Below are 26,942 nucleotides of genomic sequence, written 5' to 3'. Positions count from 1 at the left end.
CTCTTGATATTGTTATCTCCCTTGATTGTTCATATTGATCATTTGGTTAAGGAGGTGTTGGCAGCTTTCTCCATTCTTAGTACTATTTCTCCCTGGCTCTGAGCTCAGGGATCACTCCTGGCAGTGCTCAGGGGACCATTGTGCTGGGAATCGAACGCTGGTCAGCCATATACAAAGCAGGTATCCTACTTAACTATGCTATTGCTCCTTCAAGTGATATTTTTAAGATGATGTAATTATCCTGTTTCTCTGTCTGCTTTTATTTTTTTTCTCTGTCTGCTTTTATAACTTTTTACATTCACTACAATTCTTGACTGAATTTAGTCATCTGTTACTGTTGTGCTTACCAAATGGGACGTTTTTGATTTGTAATATTTTTTCTACAGTTATTGATTGGAATTCTACTGAAAAGAACTTTCTTTTCTCCCTCATTCCCTCAGTTATTTATTTCAGTCACTGTGAACTCATTGATATTTATTTTATTCTTTGAGTTATGTAGCCTATCACTACTGTTTTTAATTTTTTTCATTCAGATTGTTCCAGACAATTGAGTTTTATTCAGTTGTCCTGCTGGGAGCTTCCTTAGGTTGACTTAATCCCCTTATGATTTATACTTATTTTTGTTGTCTTTTGTTTTGGGAACCTTACCCAGAAGTGCTTGGGGATTACTCCTGACTCTGTTATCAGGGGTAACCAGGGGTCACTCCTGACAGTGCTTAGGAGACCATATGTGGTGGTGGGGCTCAAACAGAGGCCACCCGACTGCAAGACAAGTTGTCTCAACCTCTGTCCTATATCTCTGACACCATTGGGTTGGGACTGAGCCATACCTGGTGGGGGTTTACTCCTGGCTCTGTGCTCAGGGATTACTCATGATGGTGCTCAGGGGACCATATGAGGTGCCAGGGATCAAATTGGATTGACCACTTGTCGAACAAGTGCCTCACCCCCAGCACTATCTCTCCTACTTTGCTATTCTATTCTCTCTCTCTCTCTCTCTCTCTCTCTCTCTCTCTCTCTCTCTCTCTCATTTCTAGGCCACACCTGGTGATGATCAGAACTTACTCCTACTTCTGTACTCAGGAATCACTCCTGGTGGGCTCGCGGGACCACTCAGAGTATTGCAGAAAAAAACCCCAGGTCAACTGCGTGCAAGGCAAATGCCCAATCCTTGCATTATAACTCCGGCACCATCTTGTTCTCATTCTTTAGTTATTCCTTATGGCATACCTGGATGTTCCATGTTCACCTTTCTCATTTTCTCTTTAAAGGAGCCACTTCAGCAATCAGGCCTATGATGGAATGCTGTTGGGCCGGGCTGGACTGGCAGCCCTTGGGAGGCTCTGGGTGCTGAGCTCAGCCCTGTGTTGAGCTCTCTCCCACTTGTGCTCTGTTTCCAGCAGCAGTGTGTGTTATTTTCATTAGTTTTTTGGTTTGCATTTTGAATTATTTTTTTTGTTTTTCTCAGATATGAAGATACCTGGGCCGCACTTCACAGAAGAGCCAAGGAATGTGCAAGTGCTGGAGAGGTAAAGAATTGGTTAACCTTATCCTTCTGGGAAGAACACCCTTTTGCAAAACCAGATACCGGTTTTTAAGAAATTGTAACTAAATTTTATTGAGTTTCTGAGAAACTGAATTTAGTAGTTAATTATGAAATTCCCTAACTAACGCACAATTTTGTAATCTCTCAGTTAAGTCATAGAGTAAGAGTTTATGGTTAGAGTATTGTGGTCATGGTCTGTTAGTTAAAAGTTTATAGCTTTGGGGCCATAGAGATAGGAGAGCAGGCAGGGTACTTAACTCACCTTGCACGCAGCCAACCCGGGTTTGATCTTAGCACTCCATATGGTCCCCTGAGCCCTGCCAGGAATGATTCCTGAGCGCACAGCCACGAGTAACCCATGAGCACCACCAGATATCCCAAAACAAAACAAAACAAAATTTTACAGCTTTTATTTATTTATTGCTTTTTTTTGGGGGGGGGTCACACCCGGCAATGCACAGGGGTTATTCCTGGCTCTGCACTCAGGAATTACTCCTGGCGGTGCTCAGGGGACCATATGGGATGCTGGGAATTGAACTCAGGTCGGCCGGGTGCAAGGCAAACGCCCTACCCGCTATGCTATCGCTCCAGCCCCACAGCTTTTATTTTTAAGTCACAAATATTTGATTGTTCTAGTTGCAATGCTTTGTGTTTGTGTCTGATTCCTTTGTAGTATATGAAAATTAAAGATTTTCTTTCTGTCCACTACAACTTCCTTATTTTGATAAGAATTTGATTGTCCTAACCCATCTAAAATTATTAATTTTCTTAGAAAAGACAGTAGTTTCAGGGGTCACTGTGATTCATGTAGAGAAGCAAGCTTTTTTAGCACTGTATGTAGAGTTTTAAGATTTAAGTTTTAAGATTCATTATTCAAGATCAGATATGCTGTTATCGATGTTAATTTTTCTAAAAATGCTCCGTGAATTTTCTAAAAATGCTCCATGAATCTAATTAAATTAGAATTTTAAATTAATTGACTTTCTTTACCATTTACCAAAATTAGTGAAGTTGAATAGTTGCATGGAATATAATAATACATGTGATGAAATTTAAACATTAATGATTCTCATAGAAATTACTAAGACGATGGATGTAGGCTTCTGACAAAAAGCACAGTTTTGTGCAGCCTTATAGCAATAAAAAACTCTAATATTGCATAGATTAAAAATGTTAATGCATTAAGCTCATTAAAAATTAAGGGAAAATCATGAAACAGGAGTGCTAGTCCAGTGAAGGGAGCACATGGCTTTATGCAGGAGACCCAGATTTAATTCCCAGCACCCTGTGGTCCCCGAGGACTGCCAGGAACAATTATGAGCACAAAACCAGGAGTATCCCCTGAACTCTGAGCACTACCAGGTGTCGTGTCCAAAACCAAAAGGAAAAAGAAAGGGAAATCCTAAAGACCCAAAAAGTGAATAAGAAATTTCAAATTACAATAGTTAAAAACAACAACAACAGCAATGTATTGTGAACAACTTTATGAATGGAAAACAAAACAAAATAAAACAAATATGCCATGAAGACTTGGATGGAGAGTATAGGGGTGAAGGGTGAAGTATAGTATAGGGGTGATGACATTCCTTGTATGTCGTCAACCCAGGTAAGTCCCTGGCGCTGTGAACGCTTCCCTGAGCATGATCAGGAATCAGGCCTGAGCCCTGATGGGTGTGGCCCAGCCCCCTTCTCCCCAGAAACATGGAGTCTGGGGTTAGATACAAAATCAGCGCTTTTGAGAGATAGGACACTCTGTGGGTAACAGAGTTGAAGACTCCGTGGTTATTTCTTGCATCTTTGAAGTAGCTGTATCCCTAAGCTAAGAAAGGAAAAGACAGAAAAGAGGGCTGGAGCAATAGGACAGCTGGTAGAGCACTTGCTTTGCATGTAGCCAACTGGAGCTCAATCCCTGGCGCCCCAGAGCATCCCTGGAGCACCTCTTGGAGTGGTCCCTGAGCACCGCTAGGAGTGTTCCCTGAGCATAGAGCTGGGAGTAAGCCCTGAGCACAGCCAGGTGTGGCCCAGAAACAGGAAAAGAAAAGTTATATATAGGCAAAAGGGAGCAACAAGAAAAATGCTCCGTTCTCATAACAACATGGAATAAATATAGATAACTTTCTAGATTTGTTACCATGGTTTTGGCCTCGCATAAACATGAGCTCTGATTTATACTTCTAGCCTGATCAAGGAACAAAGAAATAAAGAAACCTCGGGTAACTGTTCTCTGGCACTTAATACAGTCATATTCTATGTGAATAAAACTTTGTAACTCCGAGCCCCTGAAGATCCCCAGAGATTAATTCCCTTTCTGTGTTCTCTAAAAAACTTGCTATCAGAAATTTAAGTCAGCTGGAGCGATAACAAAGTGGGTAGGGCATTTGCCTTGCACGTGGCTGACCCGGGTTCGATTCCCAGCATCCCATATGGTCCCCTGAGCACCGCCAGGAGGAATTCCTGAGTACAGAGCCAAGAGTAACCCCTGAGCATTGCAGGGTGTGACCCAAAAAGCTAATATATATATACACATATATATTTACATATATATAAATATATGTGTCATTGGACTAAGAAGGAAGATTGCTGTTGACAGTAGCTTTAACTTTTAATCCAACTCTGTTGGATTAAAAGTGTTAAATAAGATTTCACAAAATCTTTTACAGAGATGAAAGACTGGTAAATTTATTAGAATGGACTAATATATAGCTAGTGGTAATGTGGGTCCCTGTGTCTGTCCTGGCATTGGAAAAATAAGTGTGTGTATATGTTTGTGTAGATATATACACATATATGTATGTTTGTATACTTATCTGCACATGTATGTGTATGTGTGTTAGACTATCAAACATGGTTAAGAAGTCATCAAAATTTTTAAAAATAATCAAAATTTTAAAAATATAAAATTGATAACTGAAAGGGTTGCTAGTAGCAATTGTATACAACTGTAAAGACTGAAGTAGATCAAGTTGCTTATCTAGAAAGGATCTCTGAGATATAAAAATGGAAAGTATGAAGTAGTAAATGGAGAATAGAGATCAAAATCTTTAGGATGAACCAAGTGTATTACTAGTGTTGGACATTGATCTGAAAAATTTTGATCTGAAAATTTTTAATTTTATTTATAACTAAAATGGTTATCTTTGAAAGAGGGGTTGAGTGGGAAATAATGAAGCAAAACATAGTAACTGAGGATTTTCAGAAATATGTAAACCCTTACGTCTAAAAAGTGCCACAGACAAAATAGTTTCCCATTCATAGACATCCAAGGCTGAAGCTGTAGATCGCCAGACAAGAAGGTGTCACATCAATTAAAAGAGAAAGATCTCTCGAGCATCCTAGCACGTTTCTCAACTAGTTGTCAGGAATGAGACCAAAATAAGACATTCTCAGATAAAAATACAGTTTTCTATCAAGAGTTAACAATACAGAATCTATGACTATAGCAGGATAAAGGAAAATGATTTGAAAGATTTACCTAAGATATAGGAAAGAATATTGAGCAAAAAAATATTGGCAAACCACTTATAAATTTAAGTAGGTGCTTATCTAGAGAGCATCTAGATAAGCAATATGTTCATTTTGTGGGATAAAATTATAATCTGTGGAATTAAAGATGATAGAACAAACATGTGAGATAACCAGCATCATGTAATTTGGAAAGCAGGCTAGCAGAATCCAAGCATTCTGCAACCCGCTAATTCTTTTTTTTTTTTTGGCGGGGGGGTTGTCACACCCAGCAATGCTCAGGAGTCACTCCTGGCTCTGCACTCAGGAATTACCCCTGGCGGTACTCAGGAGACTATGGGATGCCAGGGATTGAGCTCTGGTCGGCCGCGTATGAGACAAACACCCTACCTGCTTTGCTATCGATCCAGCCCAACCCTTTGCTTCTTTATGTGGTCGATGAGGTACTCAGTTGAAGATTTATAAAGTTTAACATGGAGCCAAAAATTCAAGGATAATCATTAGAGTGTAGAAATGTTGTCTATCTTTCAAATCAGATGAATAAGAAACAAGCATATTGAGACATAATTCATAGATGACAAGTGAGACAGCTTGGCGGGCTGCATGCATGCTCTACACATAGGAGGGTCCACGGGGGACCCCCACAGGACTCTGAAAAGATTAGGAAATTTTAGAGCTTGCTGCAGCTTGTGTGGAATTGGTGGGAATCAGGCTAAGTGAAGTGAGTCAGAAAGGAAAAAACCACACAAGATGATCTCACTCCTGTGCTGAGTAAAAAGGAACAAAAGTGAGGTACTGGACAGTCCCAGGGGGGGAACAATCTGAAATCTGGTCAATAGATCAGGTGGGTGGAGGAGGCGGTGTGGGATGAGGTCTCCGCTTACGTGGGGGAGTGTTCTTCTCACTGGTGCTGGGTGTGGTGTAACAGCACTGCAAGGATCAGACAAAAACACTGGACTTTGGTGACGCAAAAAATATTGGAATTAAAAGTTGATATTTTTTTTCTTTTTGGATCACACCCAGCGATGCTCAGGGGTTCCTCCTGGCTCTGCACTCAGGCATTACTCCTGGTGGTACTTGGGGGACCATATGGGATGCTGAGGATCAAACCCGGGTTGGCCGCATACAAGGCAAATGCCCTACCAGCTGTACTATTGCTCTAGCCCCTAAAAACTAATTGTTAAAAAGGATTTGGGAAGCGGCTTACCATCCCACTGCCCACGCCCATCTATCCCCACCACTTAGTAAATTCATTTTGGTTTTTTTTTAGATGTTTATTTGTTATGCTTATTAGACATCCAATAATTTGCAAGACCTTACATAAAGTTTCAGTCATGTGATGAGCCACACCTAGTGGTGGTTGTGGGATGGCAGCATTTCATTCCTAAGACACAGCAGGGTTATAAATCATGGTGCCTAAATAAAATGGAACAAGGACAGGAATTTGGAATGAGACTGGAATACACCTAGCACGGTAGCACTGTCCTTCCGTTGTTCATCGATTTGCTCGAGCGGGCCCAGTGACGTCTCCATTGGAGACTTTGTTGTTACTGTGTTTGGCATATCGAATACGTCATGGGTAGTTTGCCAGGAGTGTGTGATATACTCTCGGAGGGGCGGAGGAATCAAATTCGGGTTGGCCGACCTGGCTGCATGCAAGGCAAACGCCTTACCCGCTGTGCTATCGCTCCAGCCACTTAAAAGAAAAAAAAAATGAAACATGATTAAGATAAGTAAATGCACTCGAATATAAAATATAATAGGTGTCTGGAGGGAAATTATAGGAGTTAAGGCTCCAGCCTTGCGTTTGACTGTCCCAGTTCAGTTCCCAGTACCACATGGTCCCCTGACTGTTGCTGAGGTGATCTGGGAAATGCCTGCCGCATCCTTGGAGTCTTGAATTGAACCGCTGGCCCCCGTTGGCTGTTGCCAGGAAGGACCCTTGGACTCCGTGGGAATTGCTTGGAAGGACCCCAAAAATAATATAATAGAAACGAAAAATATTGAGAAATAATTAAAAGGTGGCAAGAGAGGCCTGAGAGAGTGCACTGGGCTGAGTGAATAGAGCTGAAAGTTCTTAGAGAAGACTACTGCTGTGATATTGATCAAGAAATAAAACGCAGATTTTAAAGAATTAGAGGAGGGTCTGGAGCGATAGCACAGCAGGTAGGGCGTTTGCCTTGCACACGGCCAACCTGGGTTCGAATCCCAGCATCCCATATGGTCCCCTGAGCACCGCCAGGAGTAATTCCTGAGTGCAGAGCCAGGAGTAACCCCTGTGCATGGCTGGCTGTGACCCAAAAAGCAAAAATAAATACATAAAATAAAAATAAAGAATTAGAGTAATTGTAACTACAGTTGTAGAAGAGTGTCAGAAATTTCTGAGTGTATGCCTAATTCTATGACAAATTTAAAGAATTAAGTGACAGGGCTAGAGAGAGAGTACAGCGAGCAGAGCACTTGCCTTGCACCTGGCCAACCAGGGTTTGATCCCTGACACCCCATATAGTCTGCTGAGCACCATCAGAAGCGAACCTTGAGTACAGAGTCAGGAGTAAGCCCTGAGCACCCTGAGCCTAGCCCCCAAACCAAATCAAAACAAAAACCTAAATGGCAGTCAGAGAAATTTTTACTCAACGCAATTCTAGAAGAAATACAAATCCCAAGTAATTTTCTAACCACTAAATAAGTTGCATTTGCGTTTAAAAAAAATCTTTCCTCGTACCATGCTTACCCGACAAAGTTGTTTTTGGAAGTCATGTGAATTAACTCTGTGCAGAGTAAGATCCTCTTATCAGCTGTTTCGCAAACCAGCTACTGTCTGCTTTTCCTTCATTCGCCTAACCTCAGTTCCCCTCAGAAGGAATTTTGGAATGAAGCAACGATCGGTTTGCCTTGCTGTTTAACCTTGATTCTCTAGTGTTCAATCTGATTTTTTAAAAATTTATTTATTTATCAGCATTGTTGACTTGGAGGTAGAAAAACAGGCCTTCTGGAGAGAGACTGCTCCATACCATTAAGTTAAGTTTCTGTTCAGGGCCCCTTTCCCAGCACCCTCCTCCTGCAACTTTCACTTTTCTCTTTCCTGTCTTGTTCTCCTATAAGACAGTCACCAGAGTGCTGAGGGCATGGGCTTAAGTGCCAGACGCCCTGGGACTGAATGCAGCTCCACCGTGGCCCGTGGAAATGTGGCACGGCTTTATAGTACCTCAGTTTCTTCACCTGAGGCAGAATGGAGGCAGTGATTTCGCGTAGCTTACAAGGTTGCTGTGTAGTATATAAATCGGTGGTTTCAGTCACCAGTCCACAGATTAGTGTTGGGCTGGCGGTGTCGAAAGGTGGAAACCGTGAGTTGACCTACTTGTTTATCAACAGCTGGGAAGGTCTGCAGAGTAGGTGCCTGTCCATAGGTGTGAAAAGGTGGAGGAATGCTATTTTGTTTTGTTTTTTTCTTTTTGGGTTACACCCAGTGAAGCTCTGGGGTTATTCCTCACTCTGCACTCAGGAATTACTTGTGGCAGTGCTTGGGAGACTATATGGGATGCCAGGGATTGAACTCAGGTCGGCCGTGTGCAAGGCAAATGCCCTACCCGCTGTGCTATCGCTCCAGCCCAGAAATTCTGTTGAATGAGGTAACACATGTAAATTGCTTTGCTCTTGGTATGGCACTATTGAGAACGATCATTATTATTATTACTACTAGAGATAATGCGGTTATTTCTGAAAATGATACTTTATTTCGTTTTATTTGGAAGAGTCTTTCCTGTCCTGCTTGGGACCCGAGGGCCTTACCTTGTGATGTTAGGCCCAGCCTGAGGATTTGATGCTGGAGGCCACCAGGTTCACACCTGGCAGTGCCCAGGGGTCAGGTGATGCTGGGAATCAAACTTGGGGGCTTGTGCGGGACAGGCCTATACTCCACCCATTTAAGCAGCTACCTTTCTGGCCCCTACAACAATATTTTATATTTTTAACTAATTTTGTTTTATATTTTTAACTAATTTTGTTTGGGCTGGAGTGATAGCACAGCGGTAGGGCATTTGCCTTACAAGTGGCCAACATGGCCGACCCGAGTTCGATTCTTCCGCTCCTCTCGGAGAGCCCGGCAAGCTACCGAGAGTATCTCGCCCGCACGGCAGAGCCTGGCAAGCTACCTGTGACGTATTCGATATGCCAAACACAGTAACAATAAGTCTCATGATGGAGACGTTACTGGGCCCGCTCGAGCAAATCGATGAACAGCGGAAAGACCATGATTCTTTGTTTTGGCTTGGTGGCTATGCTCGACCATGCTCAGGGCTTACTCCTGTCTCAACACTCAGGGATGGCTCCTGGTTGGGCTCAGGGGACCATATGTGATGCTGCAGATCAAACCTCACTCAGCCATGTGCAAAGCAAGCATCTTATCTCCCGTATTATCTCTCCAGCTCCCCAAAATGACATTCTAATATATTGTTAGAGCCTTTCTTTACTGCACCCTCTATTATAAATTAAGATGATAGTTTCCAATTTTGTCAGAGAATTGATCTAGTTTAGCTTAAAAGAAATGAATTTTCAGTAAGAAAAGGCCCTCCCGTTGTTCATCGATTTGCTCGAGCGGGCCCAGTAACGTCTCCATTGGAGACTTTGTTGTTACTGTGTCTGGCATATCGAATACTCTCAGTAGCTTGCTGGGCTCTCCGAGAGGGGCGGAGGAATCGAACTCGGGTCGGCCATGCTGGCTGCGTGCAAGGCAAATGCCCTACCACTGTGCTATCGTAAGAAAAAGTAAAACATATTAATATCTAACATTTTTTTCTAAAATTTTCACATGGATAAGCTAGGATGCCAGACTACTTAACATATTTTTGAAAAGCTATGCCATGGTCCAGGGTCCATGGCAGATATGTCAGTTGTTCTCAAATTGATTCTGTGATGTCAAGAATTAGCGTTTTTGGGGCTGGAGCAATAGCACAGCGGGTAGGGTGTTTGCCTTGTACACGGCCAACCCGGGTTTGATTCCCAGCATCCCATATGGCCCCCCGAGCACCGCCAGGAGTAATTCCTGAGTGCATGAGCCAGGAGGAACCCCTGTGCATCGCCGGTTGTGACCCAAAAAGCAAAAAAAAAAAAAAAAAAAGGAAAAAAAAGCGTTTTCAGGGTTGGAGTGATAGCACAGCGGGTAGGGTGTTTACCTTGCACATGGATGACCCAGGTTCGATTCCCAGTATCGTATATCGTCCCCTGAGCACTGTCAGGGGTGATTCCTGAGTGCAGAGCCAGGAGTAACCTCTGTGCATCGCCGGGTGTGACCCATAAAGCAAAAAAAAAAAAAAGTGTTTTCTTTTAAAGAATTTTGAAATGAAAGCGAAGAGAATTCAGCTGGCAGGATGAATACAAAGAGGGCGAGGTTCTCTTCTCAGTTTTCTTCAACACCACACCTCCAGTGCCTGAAATTGGACCTGGCAAGCAGTAGTGTAGTGCCAGAAGCCGGTTGACTATTCTGAATGGAGTTTATAAACGCAGGTACAACACAGCGGTACCTACTACCACTGCTCAGGACTTTTTTTGGGGGGGAAGGGAGGGTTGGCGTCATACCCAGCGATGCTCAGGGGTTACTCCTGGCTCTGCACTCAGGAATTACTCCTGGCAGTGGTTGGGGGACCATTTGGGATACCGGGGATTGAACCCAGGTCAGCTGCATGCAAGGCAAACGCCCTACCCACTGTACTATCGTTCTGGCCCCTGCTCAGAATTTTTAAAACTGCGCTATGGATTTCTATACAACCCTGACTCAGTGCTTGGGGCTGGGGTAGGGGGATCATTCCTGGGTGTGCTCAGGAGACCCAGATTGAACCCGGGCCTCCTGCGTGCAGAGCACGTACCTGAATGCACCACGGTAGGCGAAATGTGCATAATTAATGAGAATTGCAAAATGAGTCCAGTTTGATGCTCCCACCCACCCCCCACACCCCAGTTCGGTTGAAGTGTACAATGTGAGAGATGATGTGAGTATCCGTCTAGCAGAGGCAGACTGAGGGAGGCAGCGTGTCACTTGTCACCCACCTGCCGAAATTTTTCATCAGAATGACTGAATTTCTACAATGTTAAAAATATAGGGGAAAAAAATTTGTCCCCATATACTAATAATTTTATATCTTGGGCTGGGGAGATGGTCCAGGGGGTAGGGCACGTGCCTTGCATGTGGCCAACTCGTGTTCAATCCCCAGAATTCCATATGGTCTACTAAGCTCTGCCATGTGTGATTCCTGAGTGCAGAGCCAAGAATGAGGTGTGGCCCATGAGCATTGTGGGTGTGACCTCCCCCCAAAAAGATACTGAAAAAAGAAAAGAATCAACTAAAAGTAGAAACAAAAACCATCTTGCTCCATATACTAATGATTTTACATCTGAGGGTTTTTTTTTTATTTTCATGTAACATTCAAATGTGTTTTATATAGTGGATTTTCCAACTTTTATTTTCCAACCGCATTGAGGGTATGACCACCCCCCCCCATACTAAAAAAAAAAAATCAACTAAAAGTAGAAACAAAAACCATCTTAGTTTCTTGTACTAATGATTTTACATCTTACAGGGGTTTTTCTGATTTGCATGTAACATTCAAATGTGTTTTATATAGTGGATTTTCCAACTTTTATTATGTAGGACATGGGTACATGGGTATCTTTCCCAGGCCTTGCTTCTTTTCTGGGGATGTTTTCAAAAGTGACCTCTGTTTGCTCCTTCTAAATCTTATTCTAGGCCCTTGGATACACCTTCCAGGTGAAAACCAAAACAAAATTATCTGGGAAAAGCTAGTGTCTATCATTTTCTTCACAGTCTTCAGGAAATGAAGTCAGAATTAGTTTAGACTAACCTAGTGCCTCTCAACCCTGCTATTAGGAACGCTTGACATCCGAATGCCCTTTATTTTTGTTAAATTCTTTTCTCTTTTTTCTGGAATTGAGTAATAATTCCTTCATCTAGAGTGCCATCTACCTTTATGTACTAAGTATCTGCATGGAAATCGAATAACCAGATAATCTGAATGCACTAGGGAACCTTTCTGTTGAGAGAATTTATTTTGTAAAACAAAAAATTGCCTGTTAATTATCTTTTAGTTTGGGTTTTTTTTTTCTTTCTAGATTTGGATTTCCAAATACAGGGTTTACGTGAGAATGGGGTATACTTAGGAGTGATTTCTGAGGTCACTTAGGGGTTATGATATTCAAGCAGTAATTTCAGGTTTTCTGCACTGACTATTTAGTTGTTTCTTTCCCTGAGAAAGAAAACAGTGTTGGTCTTCTTCAAAGTGCCCCGTTGTCTATCCTCAGTGCAAAGGTTTTTGAAGAAAACATTGACTTGTTCCCACTGAGCCGACTGTAATTTCTTCCTGCCTGAACTGTGGTTTCCCTTGCCCCTGCCCCCTGTGTCTTGCCCAGCTGGTGGACAGCGAGGTGGTCATGCTTTCAGCTCACTGGGAGAAGAGGAAGACCAGTCTCTCCGAGCTGCTGGAGCAACTGCGGCAGCTCCCGGGTCTGCTGGCCGATCTGGAGTCCATGACCAGGAGTCTGAGTGAGTTTCACGTTTTTCCCTGTACACCCTTCCTCAGGAAGGGACAAAGCACCACAGGATCCAAGGCCACTTTAAAATCTCGGCACCTCATACTGGGGAGGGGGCTGAATAGTGAGTTCTAATTTTTGTTTGTTTTTTGTGTCACACCTGGCGATGCACAGGGATTCCTCCTGGCTCTTGCACTCAGGAATTACTCCTGGTGGTGCTCAGGGGACCGTATGGGATGCTGGGAATCGAACCCGGGTCAGCCACGTGCAAGGCAAACGCCTTTCCCTCTGTGCTATCGCTCCAGCTCCCGTGAGTTCTAGTTAATCCTGTCTTCCGATTGCCCCTGGATCCTAAGAAATCTATTTAAAGTGTAGCCATGTGTTAGTTCTAAAATAACACCATGACATTTTTCTGCCTCGCTTTGGTTCAGAGCATGTGTTCCAAGTTTGCCGGATTCTGAAAGTGACGGCAGGTTGTGTTAGGGTGTGGTTTCTGAGTAGCATTGTAGAACAGAAGAAGGGATGGACTTGATCCTGCCGGAAGGAGGTGCTCCGTAAGCTGTTGCTGGGTGAGATTGGGTGTGATTTTAGGGGAAGAGAGAGAACAGGGTTTCTAGGGTTTGCCTTGTATGTGGCTCACTCCAATTCACCAGCCCGGCATAATGGCCCTTGAGCACTACCAGGAGAGTCACCCTGAGCACCGAGCCTGAAGTTAGCCCTGAGCACTACTTGTTGGGCCCCACCTCTCAGAAAAGTAAACTTTTTTCCTGTTCCCAAACTGGTAAGAGGATCAAACAAATCTAGTGAAAGGATTACTAAATGCATATGCAGTAGAACTTACTATGTTTTTGTTGTTTCCATTGGAATGCATTATGCTTTATTTCTTGTCGGGTCACCTCTAGCTGTGCTTAGAGTTAGGGATGATTCCCAGCTGTGAGTCCTGCTCACTGTAAAAGTGCTCTGACCCTAGGCTTTATTCCTTAATACATTGCTTGACAGTGCCACATCTTAGAATAATATTATGGCTGACGGTTTTCTAACCATGCTTGAAAGAATGGAGTCAAGAACCCTTTACATGGAGGATAAGCTGCTAGTATTATAGGTAATAAAGTAAGGATACTCCGTGCTTTTTTGTTTTTCAGTACTGCCTTTTCTAAAGCAGAACACGTTTATAAAGCAAGTAATTAGCACGTTATAAAGCGTTTTTATTGTTTTTGAGTTACATAGACAGTCCCCACCCGTATCCCATAATTAAATTGGCACCAGTCGGATACCTGAGATCTTTAGGGGCTTTACAGAAACATTATCTTTAATTCATAAGCACCCTGCAAAAGTAGCTTTCGTGATTCTTGGCAGGTGATGACCTGTCCAAGGTCACACGGTTAAGAAGATGCGCACCCAGGATCCTAAGCCAGGCGGATGAGGCATTAGGTTGGGAGTTGTTAGTAGTTAATAGTCCTCAGTTGCCTTGTTTCCTAACAACTGAAGTCGGGGCATGGAAAGGAGATTGTGGATAATGCTGGTTGATGATGTCTGTTCATAGAATATGCACATCAGTATAGAGTCTTGGCTGATATTTGCATAGAGAGAGCTTTGCAATTTTTTCCTTTTTTTTGCTTTTTGTTTTTGGGTCACACCCAACGATGCACAGGGGTTACTCCTGGCTTTGCACTCAGGAATTCCTCCTGGCGGTGCTCGGGGGACCATATGGGATGTTGTGAATTGAACCCGGGTCAGCCATGTGCAAGGCAAACGCCCTACCTGCTATGCTATCACTCCAGCCCCTGAAGATTTTTTTTTAATCTTTTTCTCTTCCCTTCCTGTTATTATTGGAAGGACCAGTTATTGTATACACTTGGCCAGACGCTTAACTTGCAGTGCTTTCTGGGAATTGTGCACTCTTAGCTACAGTGCCAGGATTCTCTGGGTTGTGGTGTGCCAGAGATTTCACACTTAACTCCGGCCCAGAGATCCCGAACAGCTGTGCCACAAGGATGCACTTGACTGTTCTGTGACTGCATCAGCCTCATGCCAGCACAGCAGCCCAGGCTTCCAGCGGTATGTTTCTTTGTGGAGACATTGTCTATGATAAACTCCCCCCCTCTCCCCAACTGAGAGTAAATTCTTCTCCTGGACCTTCGCTGCCATTTTTTTTTTTTTTTTGGTGCTACAAATAAGTCTTTTCCTAGTTAATTCTGCTAAGAAGCTTCAGTTTATGTAAGTTGTATTAAAAGAATGCATTTTCATTCTTAGGATTCTAATATCCCGAAGAAAAGTAATCATTTTACCCTGAAGTAATATTAGTGATCTAATACCTTGAAGAAAAGTGCTTCCTGATGTATGGCCTTCCTCCTTAGAAAATGCATTTTAGCGCCCGTAATGACAGGGGCGTATGGGTGTCCAGAGCTGTTTCAAGTAGTTTGAAGCCAAGAACCTTTAAAGGTAAATTACAGTGCAAGAGGTCTCGGGAAAACTCATTTGGACAGGTAATGTACTTCTACATAATTTGAATCATGTTTTCGGATTCAGTTTGCTTAGAAAATAGCTCTCAAATCTATATGGTGATTTCTAATGTCAGTTACAGTCAACATTTGAAATATGTGCTACCTTTGGGTTTTACACTGTTGGCTTTTCTCTGCCTGATATTTATACTTAATGATGAATGACTGACTGTAGGAGACAGCAAGTCAAGACTGGAATTCCAGGGGCTTCGTATTTGTTGACCTCGAAAAGCTGGTTAAGAGGCATTTGGGGAGTGTGGAACCATAGGGCATTTGCCTTGCAAGAAGCTGACCCGGGTTCGAATCCCAGCAACCCATATGGTTGGTCCCCTGAAACCTGCCAGGGATCCCTGAGCACAGAGCCTGGAGTAACCCCTGAGCACAGCTGGGTGTGGCCCAAAAAACAAACAGAGACCTTTTGAAGTTGTGAAACTCCTAGAGAAGTGACTTGAATTAGTGCTAATATTTGCAGATCTATAGTATAAAAATAATTTGAAGCCCAGTTTTGTGTGGTAGGGTGTATAAAAATGAATTATTGTTGTTTACATAGTTGTTTGCTGGTACAGCAGTCCTTTGTATTCGAAGCAGTGCTTTAATTTTTATTGTCGTGGTTCTTGGGCCAAACCTGGAGGTGCTGAGGGGTGACTTCTGGCTCAGTGCTCAGGTATGGTTCCTAGGGGCTCTGGTTTGCACTCGGCTCTCCCGCATGCTCTAGCCCTTTGGACCATCTCCTGGGCCACATAACCTATGCTTTGAATATTCCCTCAGATATGGCAGGATTCTTTTTTTTTTATCACCTCAAAATAATTTATCAGCAATATAAGACCTTGTAGTAACATGAACCTAAATGCCACTAAATGAGGAAGTGAGGAAAGACTGTCCCACCTGCAGACTCCTGCGTTCCCTGAACTCTGCCCTTCCGCTCTTTGTCCCTCCGTTTTATAGCCTGTTTTATTCTCTTAAGTCTTGTCTTGCTCTCTAGAGAAAATATAAATATCCCCCTATGTAGGGTGTGTGTGTGTGTGTGTGTGTGTGTGTGTGTGTGTGTGTGTGTGTGTGTGTTTTGGGCCACACCTAGCAGTCTCAAGACTTATTCCTGGTTTGGCACCCAGGGAGCCGGAATAGAACTCAGCCGGGAATAGTCATGTCCAAGGCAAGCGCCCTACCCAATACCCCATCTCTCCAGCCCACATCTGCCCTGATTAATAAGAAAAGGATGGAGGTGTTGACTTTTGATCAGTTTGGCTTTTTGATGATGCCATTATTCTAAAACTACATTTTGATTTCCTGATTCCCCAGGAGTTGTTGAGAAAGGAATACACTCCTTTTTTTTTTTTCCCTTCTTTAAACTGTGTGATATGCCAGTGAAGGGCGGAAGCTCATGCAGGTTATCACTTTCACAAAGGCCTGTGTCTTGCGAAAGAAATGATGAAGGTGTGCTGAGAAGTGGAAGATGAGGATTCTCCCACCTAGATTCCCCGTCCCACAGCTCCCTGGCTGGACGTGGCCCTGTATGCTCCTTTCTCTCCCTGAGCTTCCCCAGTTCTTGTCTGTAAAGTGGCGACAGGCATCCTTGCTGGCTTCCCAGAGTGGCTGGAGTGTTGATGAGATGTCAGAGAGGAGCAGCCATTAATCACTTCACACTTAATGAGTGCCACTCACTGCTCGAGCGGAGAAATCTGGGCCCTGGCTGCCGGTGGGAACCTCTCCAGCCTCCGTGGTCTACAGAACCGTTATTCTTAGACAGAAACGGGCCAGGATGGAGATTATGCATAAAATGTCCTACCAAATAGTTTCCGAGTCAGAAGTGCGTGAAATTGGCGAGTGGATAATTTTGTAATCCCCAGTACACTGAAATACAGTGGCTGAACAGGAAGTGGAATGTTTTCATCTAGATTATACAAACGTTCTTATCTCCTGTAAAATAAATATAATGGACTTTTATCGTAAAACTCATAAAATGTTTGAAAATGTTTATTGACTACTCTTAAACGTCCACTAGAGGGTAGTCTAATCCTGTTGCTTCTGTGAGGCTTGCGATGTCAATACTTGTCTTAATTTTCTCTATAGTTGGGTTTATTTTATATGAACTACTTTAAAAAGCAATAGCACAGCAGTAGGGCATTTGCCTTGCGCACAGCCAGCCCAGCCGAGCTGGGTTCGATTCCTTCACCCCTCTCGGAGAGCCCGGCAAGCTACCGAGAGTATCTCGCCCACACGGCAGAGCCTGGCAAGCTACCTGTGATGTATTCGATATGCCAAACACAGTAACAACAAGTCTCAAAATGGAAACATTACTGGACCCGTTCAAGCAAATCGATGAACAATGGGAGGACAGTGTTTGTTTGTTTGACTTTAAAAAGACAGCTACTATCTTTTAGTACAAAAGAGTCTATTAATTCTTATGTAGCAGTGCAGTTAGTGGAAAACAGCCTCGGTATACTGAGTCTGACTTTTAGTCTGACTTCACCTGATAAATTGATTTTGCTTTTCTCTGGAAAGAATTTGAGGGAGGGGTAGGAAAGATAGCTCAGTGGTTAGGGCTCTTACCTTGCATGTGTTCAATTCCCGGCATCCCACATGGTCCTCTGAACACCTCCAGGAATAATTCCTGAGCACAGAGCCCAGAGTGACCTCGGAGCATCACCAGATGGGACCTCGAAACCAAACCAAACCAAAAAAGATTTGGGGGAGCATCTAATGGGGGGAAATGTCACAGCTTTTAGTGTTTTATAAAATAAATTTTCTTATTATCTGGGTGACTGTCTAAAATTAGGCCTTTCCAGAGGCACATTAACGCCTTAGACCTTGAGGCCCGGAGCGATAGTACAGCAGGTAGGACGTTTGCCTTGCATGCAGCCAACCCGAATTCAATCCCCGGCAGCCCATATGTTGCCCTGAGTACTGCCAGGAGTGATTCCTGAGTGCAGAACCAGGAGTAACCCCTGAGTGTCGTTGGGTGTGACCTCCTCCCCCCCCAAAAAAAAGAACTCCTTGGACCTTCTTCAGTGTGCCCTTGTTTGTTTATAATGTCTTGTGTTAACGTACTTCTTAAAGCTCCCGTTACCTTACTCTTACCATCTTGTTCTCTAATCGCATAAGAGAGCAAATGTTTGATGAATCTTATTCCAGTACCCAACCTCTCTGAGGGCTCTGGGTTTGCTGCCCAACAGGACTTCTTCATGTGTCGAAGCTGATTTTCTTTTAGAAAATGTTTCTCATTTAGAAAAATCAAGTGTGGAGCGATTACCTTTGGTGGGGCCCCTCCGCTTTTAGAATGTGTGTATTTAACACAGCAGAAACGTATTTTAAACAAATGGCACAAAGGAAAATCCTGAGCAGAATCACCCTTCCTCCGGGACAGGCGTCTCACAAAGATTTGTGAAGCTCTTTCCTGCACAGCTGTCAGGCGGTCCCAAATGGCTTTTCCACAGTAAAATTCCACCTATCTTTTCCGCTAATCTCTCAATGAGACATATGCTGTTGTTAAAGCGAGCAAAATGGTGAGGTCTGAGCTTCGTGTAAAGGTATATTAGTACCCACGGAGGCCTACTAGGGCTTTATGTACGTATATTCAGACATTTATGTACATTCATTCATAGATTGGCTACCAAATTCACCAATATGTGCAGCTCATGATAGAAATTGAACAGGTGGCAGCAGAAGTCAGATTTCTGCCACTTTAAAATGAATGTGAAACATTCAGATTGTACACCCTGTCTATGCTTATAATTATTACTTGAAGATATATTGGGGGAAGGGGTTGGACGCCCCTGACAGCGTTCAGCTCTGTTCGTGGCTCTGTGCTCATAGTAACATGTGTGGTACATGATCATACCAGGGCTGGATGCATGCAGGGCAAGTGTCTTAGCCCTTTATGCTATAAATAAATATATACATACACATATGTATATAAAATAAAAAGAAAGTTTATTTTTATCAGTATATTCTTTTATATTTTATTACTGAATCTGAGCCTGTTATGAGTGAAAATGGGGTATTTCCGTTGCTTTTAGTTACTTTAAGTTACTGATAACACAACCTGGTTTGACACCCCAATAATAAAGAACCTCTGTATCATTCAGTGTTTTGGAGTCTCTCTCTCCCCCGATTTATTCTTTCACAAGTTGGAGCCTAGCTCTTAATATTTGAATTAGATGACTGAGAATTAAGAGATTTGCTTTCTTGGTTCTTATTTATGTTTTAAGTGTTTCCTTTTTCTTTTTCTTCTTGAGAAATTGTCCTTAAATGAATTCAGCATATTAGATAGTAGTGGGAACAAAGGATAAGAAAATAGAATCTTTACTCCTGAAGTATTTGTTCCTCAAAGAGATGAGAGCACACGGATAGTTGTAACTCGCCCGTCAGACAGAAGCGCCAGGTCAAGGTCAGAGGTCGGTGGCAGCAGAGAAAAGGAGGAGGGGTGTCTATGCAGTCCTCAGGGGGACGGGGCAGCAAACAGGCTCCCCCTCATCCCCCAGAGATATTTCAGAAACATTCCTGGAATGATGAACAGGAACTGAAAGTAGGAAGGCAGTTGTAAAAGTAGGTGAGGACCAGAGCCATAAGAGCAGGTAGGGTGTTTGCCTTGCATGCGGCCGACCAGGGTTTGATCCCCAGCATCCCATATGGTCCCCCAAGCCCCGCCAGGAGTAATTCCTGAGTGCATGAGCCAGGAGCAACCCCTGAGCATTGCTGGATGTGACCCCTCCAAAAAAAGAAAGAAGAAAAGAAAGAAAAAAAATTGATCATAGGTCTCCTAAATGCTAAATTGGAGATTCAACTGGATTTGAAAGGTCCTCAGGCGCCCGTGAAACTGTTTGCTTTTATTTTATTCTTCTGGTAGGGGGTGTCGTTTGGGGCACCCAGGATTGCACCCAGCAATGCCTGGATCTTACCTGGTGCCATAGGGCAGTCCAGGATCAAGCTCCACAAAGGCTCCTATGGGCACTGAAAGGTCCCTAGCCCTGAATCCAGTCCCCAGGCCTCCTTTGGAACTTGTTAAAGGGAGGGACATAAACGGGAATTTAGTGGTAGCCAGAAAAGGGGCGCAGAGTTTTTGAAGCATTTGAAAGGTTGGATTTGCCATTCAGCACAGAGGTCATTGTGGCCTGTTCAGGGCAAGATCTGATTTCTCTTTTTCTGTATAATTGTTCCACATTGGTACTAAATCACTCCTGTTTTCACCTGGTCCCCATTTTATTAACACAAGAATGAAATAAGGGAGCAAGTTCAATTTGTACCTAGCGTGGAATTTCTCTCTGTGAGAAATTAATTGGCTTGCCTAGGGATCAACTTCATTTAAGATCCTGGCCTCATTAACTTTGTAGTCAACCAACAGAGCTAGACTAAATGGAAATTGCCATCTGTTCAAATAAAATTTAAAAGGTAAAAAGAATGTATTTTCTATATAATTATTGGCTTGTTTTCATTTATTCTTTTTTAAAAAGCCATTTGGAATCTGATCCTCCCTTATGAGAGATCTTAGGCTTAAGGCCACAGCCCTCACTGTGATTTACAGGTAAATAAATTTGTCTGAAGAAATCAGAATGTTTGTAATTTGGCCTGTTAAATCCATAGATTGTGGTTACAGGATGGTCAGTATTGATTGACAGGATTGTTAGTTTAACTTTCTCTTACAAAACGGAAATCTACATTTTTATCTCTGAAGTTTTTGTAGCAAAAATTAGTCCCTGCAAGCTCCTCTCATAGTTGTTTTGTTATCTGCTTTGCCCCAGTGAGGTGTTTTGACGGTTTTGCAGGATGTCATTGGTGACCCACTTCTTGGGGTGAGACACTTCATCTCGCCTGTAGGGGGCAGAGGTGGGTTTCCAAGCTTGTACATCTAAGCTCCTCTCTGAGCAGTTCCTTCTGTGCTCCGGGTAGTGTGTGTAATACTGAGGGACAAAGTAGCTTAGAGTGAAATGCCACCTCATTCTAAATTGAACGTTCCAGTTCTTATCACTAATCAAAGTGAAATAGACTTCTCATAATCCTGTTAGCTAGGATGGTCTTTTCAGACACTGTCATACTAGTAAAATAGAACAGAGTTGAATACTGCTTCTTCAAGACCAGTATTACTGGCTTTTTAGGAGTAGTGTTACTAGTCGAGTGTCCTGGCCATTTTAATTTTTCTATTGGATAATGAAGAAAATCTAAATAGCAACGAGTATGATATAATCATGCCTTTTCCTCCCACTTAACCTCCATGTGCACCACTTATGACATTATTAAACTCTTAGATACGCTTTTTCATAAATTAAATATTGTGCTTTGCAAATTGTTTTAAGTTATGATTTTCATAATTAGATATACTAGCTGTTTTAAGCAACCTAAAGAGTGATTCATAACTTTTGAATGTATTATTAGCAGTCTTTTCGACTTATCCAGTAGGTTTCATTGTGATATCAATATGATTAATGTCTTTTTTGGGTAGCGGGGGGTCATCCATCAGTGCTCAGGCCTTGCTTCTGGCTCTGCACTGGGGAATCACTCCTGGCAGTCTTAGGGATGCCTTAGGGATCCCATCCCACTCTATGGGATGCTGGGGATCAAACCTGGGTTGGCTGGGTGCAAGGCAAACATCCCGCCTGCTGTACTATTGCTCTGGCCCGTGATTAACGTCCTTGAAGTACAGGGCTAAGCTACATGGCACCCTCCCCCTTTTTTTTCCCTCAGTAAAGTTTCATTTTACCCCGAAATTCAGTATCTTTCAGCTCTAGATCCCGCCAACTAGCTTGAAGGAGTTGTTATAAGCACAGCAACCGGTCAAGTGAAAGCTGAGGGAATTGTAAAACTTCTGGATTTCATAAGTACATGGATCAAACAAATATGAATTAAAAACAGGCCAACCATTGCATCCTCATAAACCAAAATCACAAGCTGTACTCGTCTCTGACGCAGGAGGGTATGGATACCCGGGGTTCAGCTCAGGGGTCCCTGACCCTGAAAGCACGAAAGCTTGGGGCTGGAGTGATAGCACAGTGGTAGGGCGTTTGCCTTGCATGTGGCTGACCCGGGTTCAATTCCCAACATCCCATATGGTCCCCTGAGCACCTCCAGGGGGTAATTCCTGAGTACAGAGCTGGGGTAGCCCCTGTGCATCACCGGGTGTGACCCCAAAAGAAAAAAAAAACAAACCATGAAAGCTTCTCAGACAGTCTCAGTTGCTAATGGCAGCCCATACTCCACAATGGTCTTGGAGCCATTTCCGCACAGTCTCACAGCTGGAAAGCTACTGTGCCGTCCAGCCCCTTCCTCACGGCACGGCCAGGGCTTCCAGATGTGGGCCAGAGCCGGGGTTCAGCCTTTCCGGCCCTGCCTGCAGCCTCTTTCTGCCAGCTCCCTTCCCTGGATTCTTCCCTCATGCGGCTGCCATTCCATCCCGTATCCCAGCATCTGACTCCTGACTGTCCACAGGATGGACATGGGGCTGTGCGAGTTTTAAAATCTGGGCCTTAGAAAATTCCTCTGGTGTTCTAGGACGCATCCCCTCCTTGTCCCCTACAGTAGGGATATTTACTTAGCACCGATAGCCCCTGGGCTGGAGCGATAGCACAGCAGGTAGGGCATTTGCCTTAGACGTGGACGACCTGGGTTTGATTCCTCCGCCCCTCTCAAGAAGCTACCGAGAATATCCCGCCTGCATGGCAAAGCCTGGCAAGCTTCCCATGGCATAGTCGATATGCCAAAAACAGTAACAACAAGTCTCATAGTTTGTTGTGAGACGTTACTGGTGTCCGCTTGAGCAAATCGATGGACAACAGGAGGACAGTGCTACAGCGCTACCATAACCCCTGGAAATTCTGTAGGAGAGAGGGGCTCCGTTCTGACTGCTGACTTCCCTTTACCCGCTAGATGCCCTGGAGTCAGGCACTGAATTGGTTTCTCCATTTAAATGAGTGATTCGACTCGAGCATCTTTCTGTTCCGGGAAAGCGGTAAAGCTCTGTGACCTAGAAGGGCCCAGTGGGCTTTCACTGGCTCAGGCTCTTCCCTGCCCACCTCGAGCTGCCGGGCGATGTGTAAGTTATTCAGTATTTGTGTATAGCTGCAGAGCTTTGAAGATTTAGGCATCTGCTGTGCTGAGGTAAAACAAATGTTCATTTAAAACCTCAAGTATCAGATTATGTTCAGCATCATTTGTGTTACTCTCTTCTGCTCTATTCTCTTTCAAAATTGATTGTTCACGTGTTAGGAAATCACGTTAGTCAGGACACGGGGGCTCCCCATCAGCCTGGTTAATGGTGTGTTTAGAGTGTTTTGGGGGGCTGGAGCAATGGCACAGCGGGTAGGGCATTTGCCTTGCACGCGGCCGACCCGGGTTCGATTCCCAGCATCCCGTATTGTCCCCTGAGCACCGCCAGGAGTGATTCCTGAGTGCAAAGCCAGGAGTTACCCCTGTGCATCGCCGGGTGTGACCCAAAAAGCCAAAAAAAAAAGTGTTTTTGGAAAATTATACCTTAAAAATACTTGAAAACACTATACCCAAAAAGATAATTTGACGTTTTTTCTTTCATGTAGTACGTTTTGAATGCATTTTCTTTCTGGAAAGTTTGGTAAGGGGACTGGAGTGATAGCATAGCAGGTAGGGAGTTTGCCTTGTACATGGCCGATCCGGGTTCAATTCCCAGCATCCCATAGGGTCCCCTGAGCACCGCCAGGAGTAATTCCTGAGTGCAGAGCCAGGAGTAACCCCTGTGCATCGCTGAGTGTGACCTAAAAAACACTGTAGAACTGTCTTCCTGTTGTTCATTGATTTGCTTGAGTGGGCCCAGTAACGTCTCCATTGTGACACTTGTTACTGTGTTTGGCCTATCGAATACACCACAGGGAGCTCGCCAGGCTTTGCCATGCGGGCGAGATACTCTCAGTAGCTTGCCGGGCTTTCCGAGAGGGGCGGAGGAATCAAACCTGGCTCGGCTCAGCCAGGCTGGCTGCTCGCAAGGCAAATGACCTACCGCTGTACTATCACTCTACTCACCCAGAAAGAAAAAAAAAAAAAGAAAATTTAGTAACGATTACAAGGGCCTGGAGAGATAGTATGGAGGGTGAGGCCCTTTCCTTGCACACATCCGACTTGGGTTTGATCCCGGGCACTACCTTTGGTGGTTTGGCGTTCCAAGGAACACCAGGAATGATCTTTGAGCCACAGAGCCAGGAGTAAGCTCTGAGCACAGCTGATTGTAGCCTCCAAAGCCAAATAAATATGTGTGTATATCTATGTATTTCTGTATATTTAGATGTACATGCATACACACGTACAGATGTATACAGACTAAGAGGCTGAAGAGATGGGGTTACGGTAGAGGCCTTATGTGATCTGCCAGGTTTGATCCCTGGCACTACAATCCCCTGAGCACTGCTGGGTGTGACCCTTGAGATCCCCAAAAGAGCGTGGACGCTGCTAATCCCCGGGCCCAAACAGTGAACAATGGCCGGGTTGGCTAAGACTTGTTGGGAGGGAGCCTGGGCCCCTAGGCTCCGTTTTGGGACAACCGCCCACCACAAACATACACACACACAGCTTCCCCAGAAAACATTCAATACATGCAGAACACTTTGAACTTTGAACTTTGGGGCTCTTTGTTCATGATCAGAGATTCTGATTTTATTTTTTTAATTTCTTTTTCTTTTTTTTTTTTACTTTATATTCTTTCAGCTACTTTAGAAGCTAGTTTTGAGGAGATAGAAAACGGCCTGTTGAATCTGGAGGATTTATGTGGGCAGTGTGAATTAGAGAGATTCAAGCACCTGCAGGCACAGCAGCTGGAAAATTATAAGAAAAAAAAGAGGTAAGTTGGAAAACGTGACCACCAAGGTCATCTATTAGGCATAAGACTTCCCCCTGTAACTTCGAGGCGCTTCTTTACAAGTTTGGGCCGGTAGAACACAAAGGTTTCACTCAGCATGTACTGTCATTCAGGGATCGGCTTTCCAGGGCCTGGCATGGGCCGGGGTGGGGGGTGGAGGTGGGGGAAGGGGGGTCCCACCATCTGTTGCCATATTTCAGAGATGAGTTCTGAGGAGTAGAGCAGTGAGCAGAGCTTTCCCAGGAAGGGAGCTCGGGTCTCAGTTTCTTCCTCTGACAAACGTCCAAGGTGCTCTGCCCCTGTTCTTCCTGTCATTACTCTAGAAGGAAAAGGAAGGTGAGGTCAGCAGGTGGGAGACCTCAGCAGTGTTGGGTGAGGAAGGTCACAAGCCCACCTCAGAATAGGGTTCGAGGAGAACAGCGTCTGCCAGTGCAGCAGGTGCTCTGTGAGGAACAGATAGAAATGGAAGAGAAGGGGCTGGAGCCATAGTACAGTGGGGAGGGCATTTGCCTTGCATGCAGCCAACCTGGGTTCAATTCCTAGCATCCCAAATGGTCTCCCAAGCACTGCCAGGAGTAACTCCTGAGTGCAGAGCCAGGACCAAACCCTGAACATCGCTGGGTATGACCCCAAAAGCAAAGCAAATAAAAATAAAAAGGAAAGAGAATTTTAAGACCTGGTCCACAAAGAACGAGTCTCTTTAAAAACAAATCAGAGCACTGCGACCTCTGTAACAAACTGCCCTCCCAGCTAGTGATGCTCCTTTCCTCACTCTGAGAAAGAAGATGTGTGCTTCGGGAGGCTGGCTGTGTGATGGCTGGCTGCGTATCTGACAGTGCGGTACACTCCAGGGCGCAGAGCAGGATGAAGAGGAAAAGAGCGGGGAGCATTAAGGATCATTTTCTTACACACTTCCAGTGCTTAGAGATAGGCCCTTTTAATAGACCTCCAAGTATTTTCTCATTCGGCTCCTGCCAGAGCCCACAAAGTGGGCAGGCCAGTAATGATGGGAGTTCAGCGGGACACGATTGCACTCACCCACATGACCGCGCCGGGGCCCGCACCAGCGTCCGGGCCTGCAGAATGCCCAGGTGCATCTCCTTTTCTTATTCTTTGGCTCCTGAGTTATAATCTGAACTGAATCACCCTCGGCTCTCGGCACCGGTGTCTCTGTCATTGAGAAAATCATGATATTTTAACCGATATTTGACGATGGGGATTTCTAGCAAAGGAGATTCTTCTTGCCCTCTCCAGAGGGAGGGTGTTTTTGCTTTCAAAAGGGTGGTTTTGCTTTCAGTGAGGGTGGTTTCCTGCAGCCCAGACTCTTAGCACAGGCAGAGAGGGATACACACGTGCCTTTTCAAGTCGCACTCTGGAAAAGCATCTGCATAGATGCTTTAACCCAAGTGTCGGGCAGAGCTTCCTTCAGTTGGTTGCTCGAGCGGGCCCAGTAACATCTCCATTGGAGACTTTGTTGTTACTGGGTTTGGCATATCGAATACATCACAGGGAGCTTGCCAGGCTCTGCCGTGCAGGCGAGATACTCTTGGTAGCTTGCCGGGCTCTCCGAGAGGGGTGGAGGAATGGAACTCGGGTTGGCCATGTTGGCCGCTTGTAAGGCGAATGCCCTACAGTTGGTTAGCTAAGTGAAAATAACATTAAGCAATGGTGCAGGTTTTTTTTTTCCAAATGTTTTTATTTTATAAGGTGGTTCATAATATTTGATTACAGTTGATATTCAAACACCAATCCCACCACCATTATACCTTCCCACCACCAAATTTGGGATATTTCCATCCCAAGCCCCAATCCCTGTCCCAAAGGACAACCGAAATGATATATTTTATATTGTCTGTTATGGAAAACCACTGCTGCTAAGAATGTTACAAAAAAGTATCCATAGAGGAGACAATGTGAAGATTGTTCTTTTTGCTTTTTGTGTCATACCCAGTGATGCTCAGGGGTTACTCCTGGCTCTTCACTCAGGAATCACTCCTGGCGGTGCTCGGGGGACCATATAGGATGCTGGGACTCGAACCCTGATCATCCGCGTGCAAGACAAATGGCCTATCCCCTGTGC

The 26,942-nt window shown here is 44.2% G+C and overlaps 1 protein-coding gene across 1 annotated transcript in view; it reads left to right on the top strand.

Annotated features, from left to right (window-relative positions):
* DTNBP1 (dystrobrevin binding protein 1) overlaps positions 1 to 26,942 on the top strand; it is a 105,067-nt gene that overhangs the window by 14,563 nt on the left and 63,562 nt on the right. Inside the window, exons 4-6 of the mRNA XM_056132269.1 lie at positions 1,469 to 1,529; positions 12,431 to 12,563; positions 24,712 to 24,844. Coding sequence (XP_055988244.1) covers positions 1,469 to 1,529; positions 12,431 to 12,563; positions 24,712 to 24,844 — 327 coding nt within the window. The remainder of the gene's footprint in view (positions 1 to 1,468; positions 1,530 to 12,430; positions 12,564 to 24,711; positions 24,845 to 26,942) is intronic.

The sequence above is a fragment of the Sorex fumeus genome, unplaced genomic scaffold, assembly GCF_029834395.1.
Source record: "Sorex fumeus unplaced genomic scaffold, SorFum_2.1 ptg000094l, whole genome shotgun sequence".
Classification (NCBI taxonomy): Eukaryota; Metazoa; Chordata; class Mammalia; order Eulipotyphla; family Soricidae; genus Sorex; species Sorex fumeus.
Note: the sequence above shows the minus strand (reverse complement) of the source record. Positions and strands in the feature narration are given on the sequence as shown.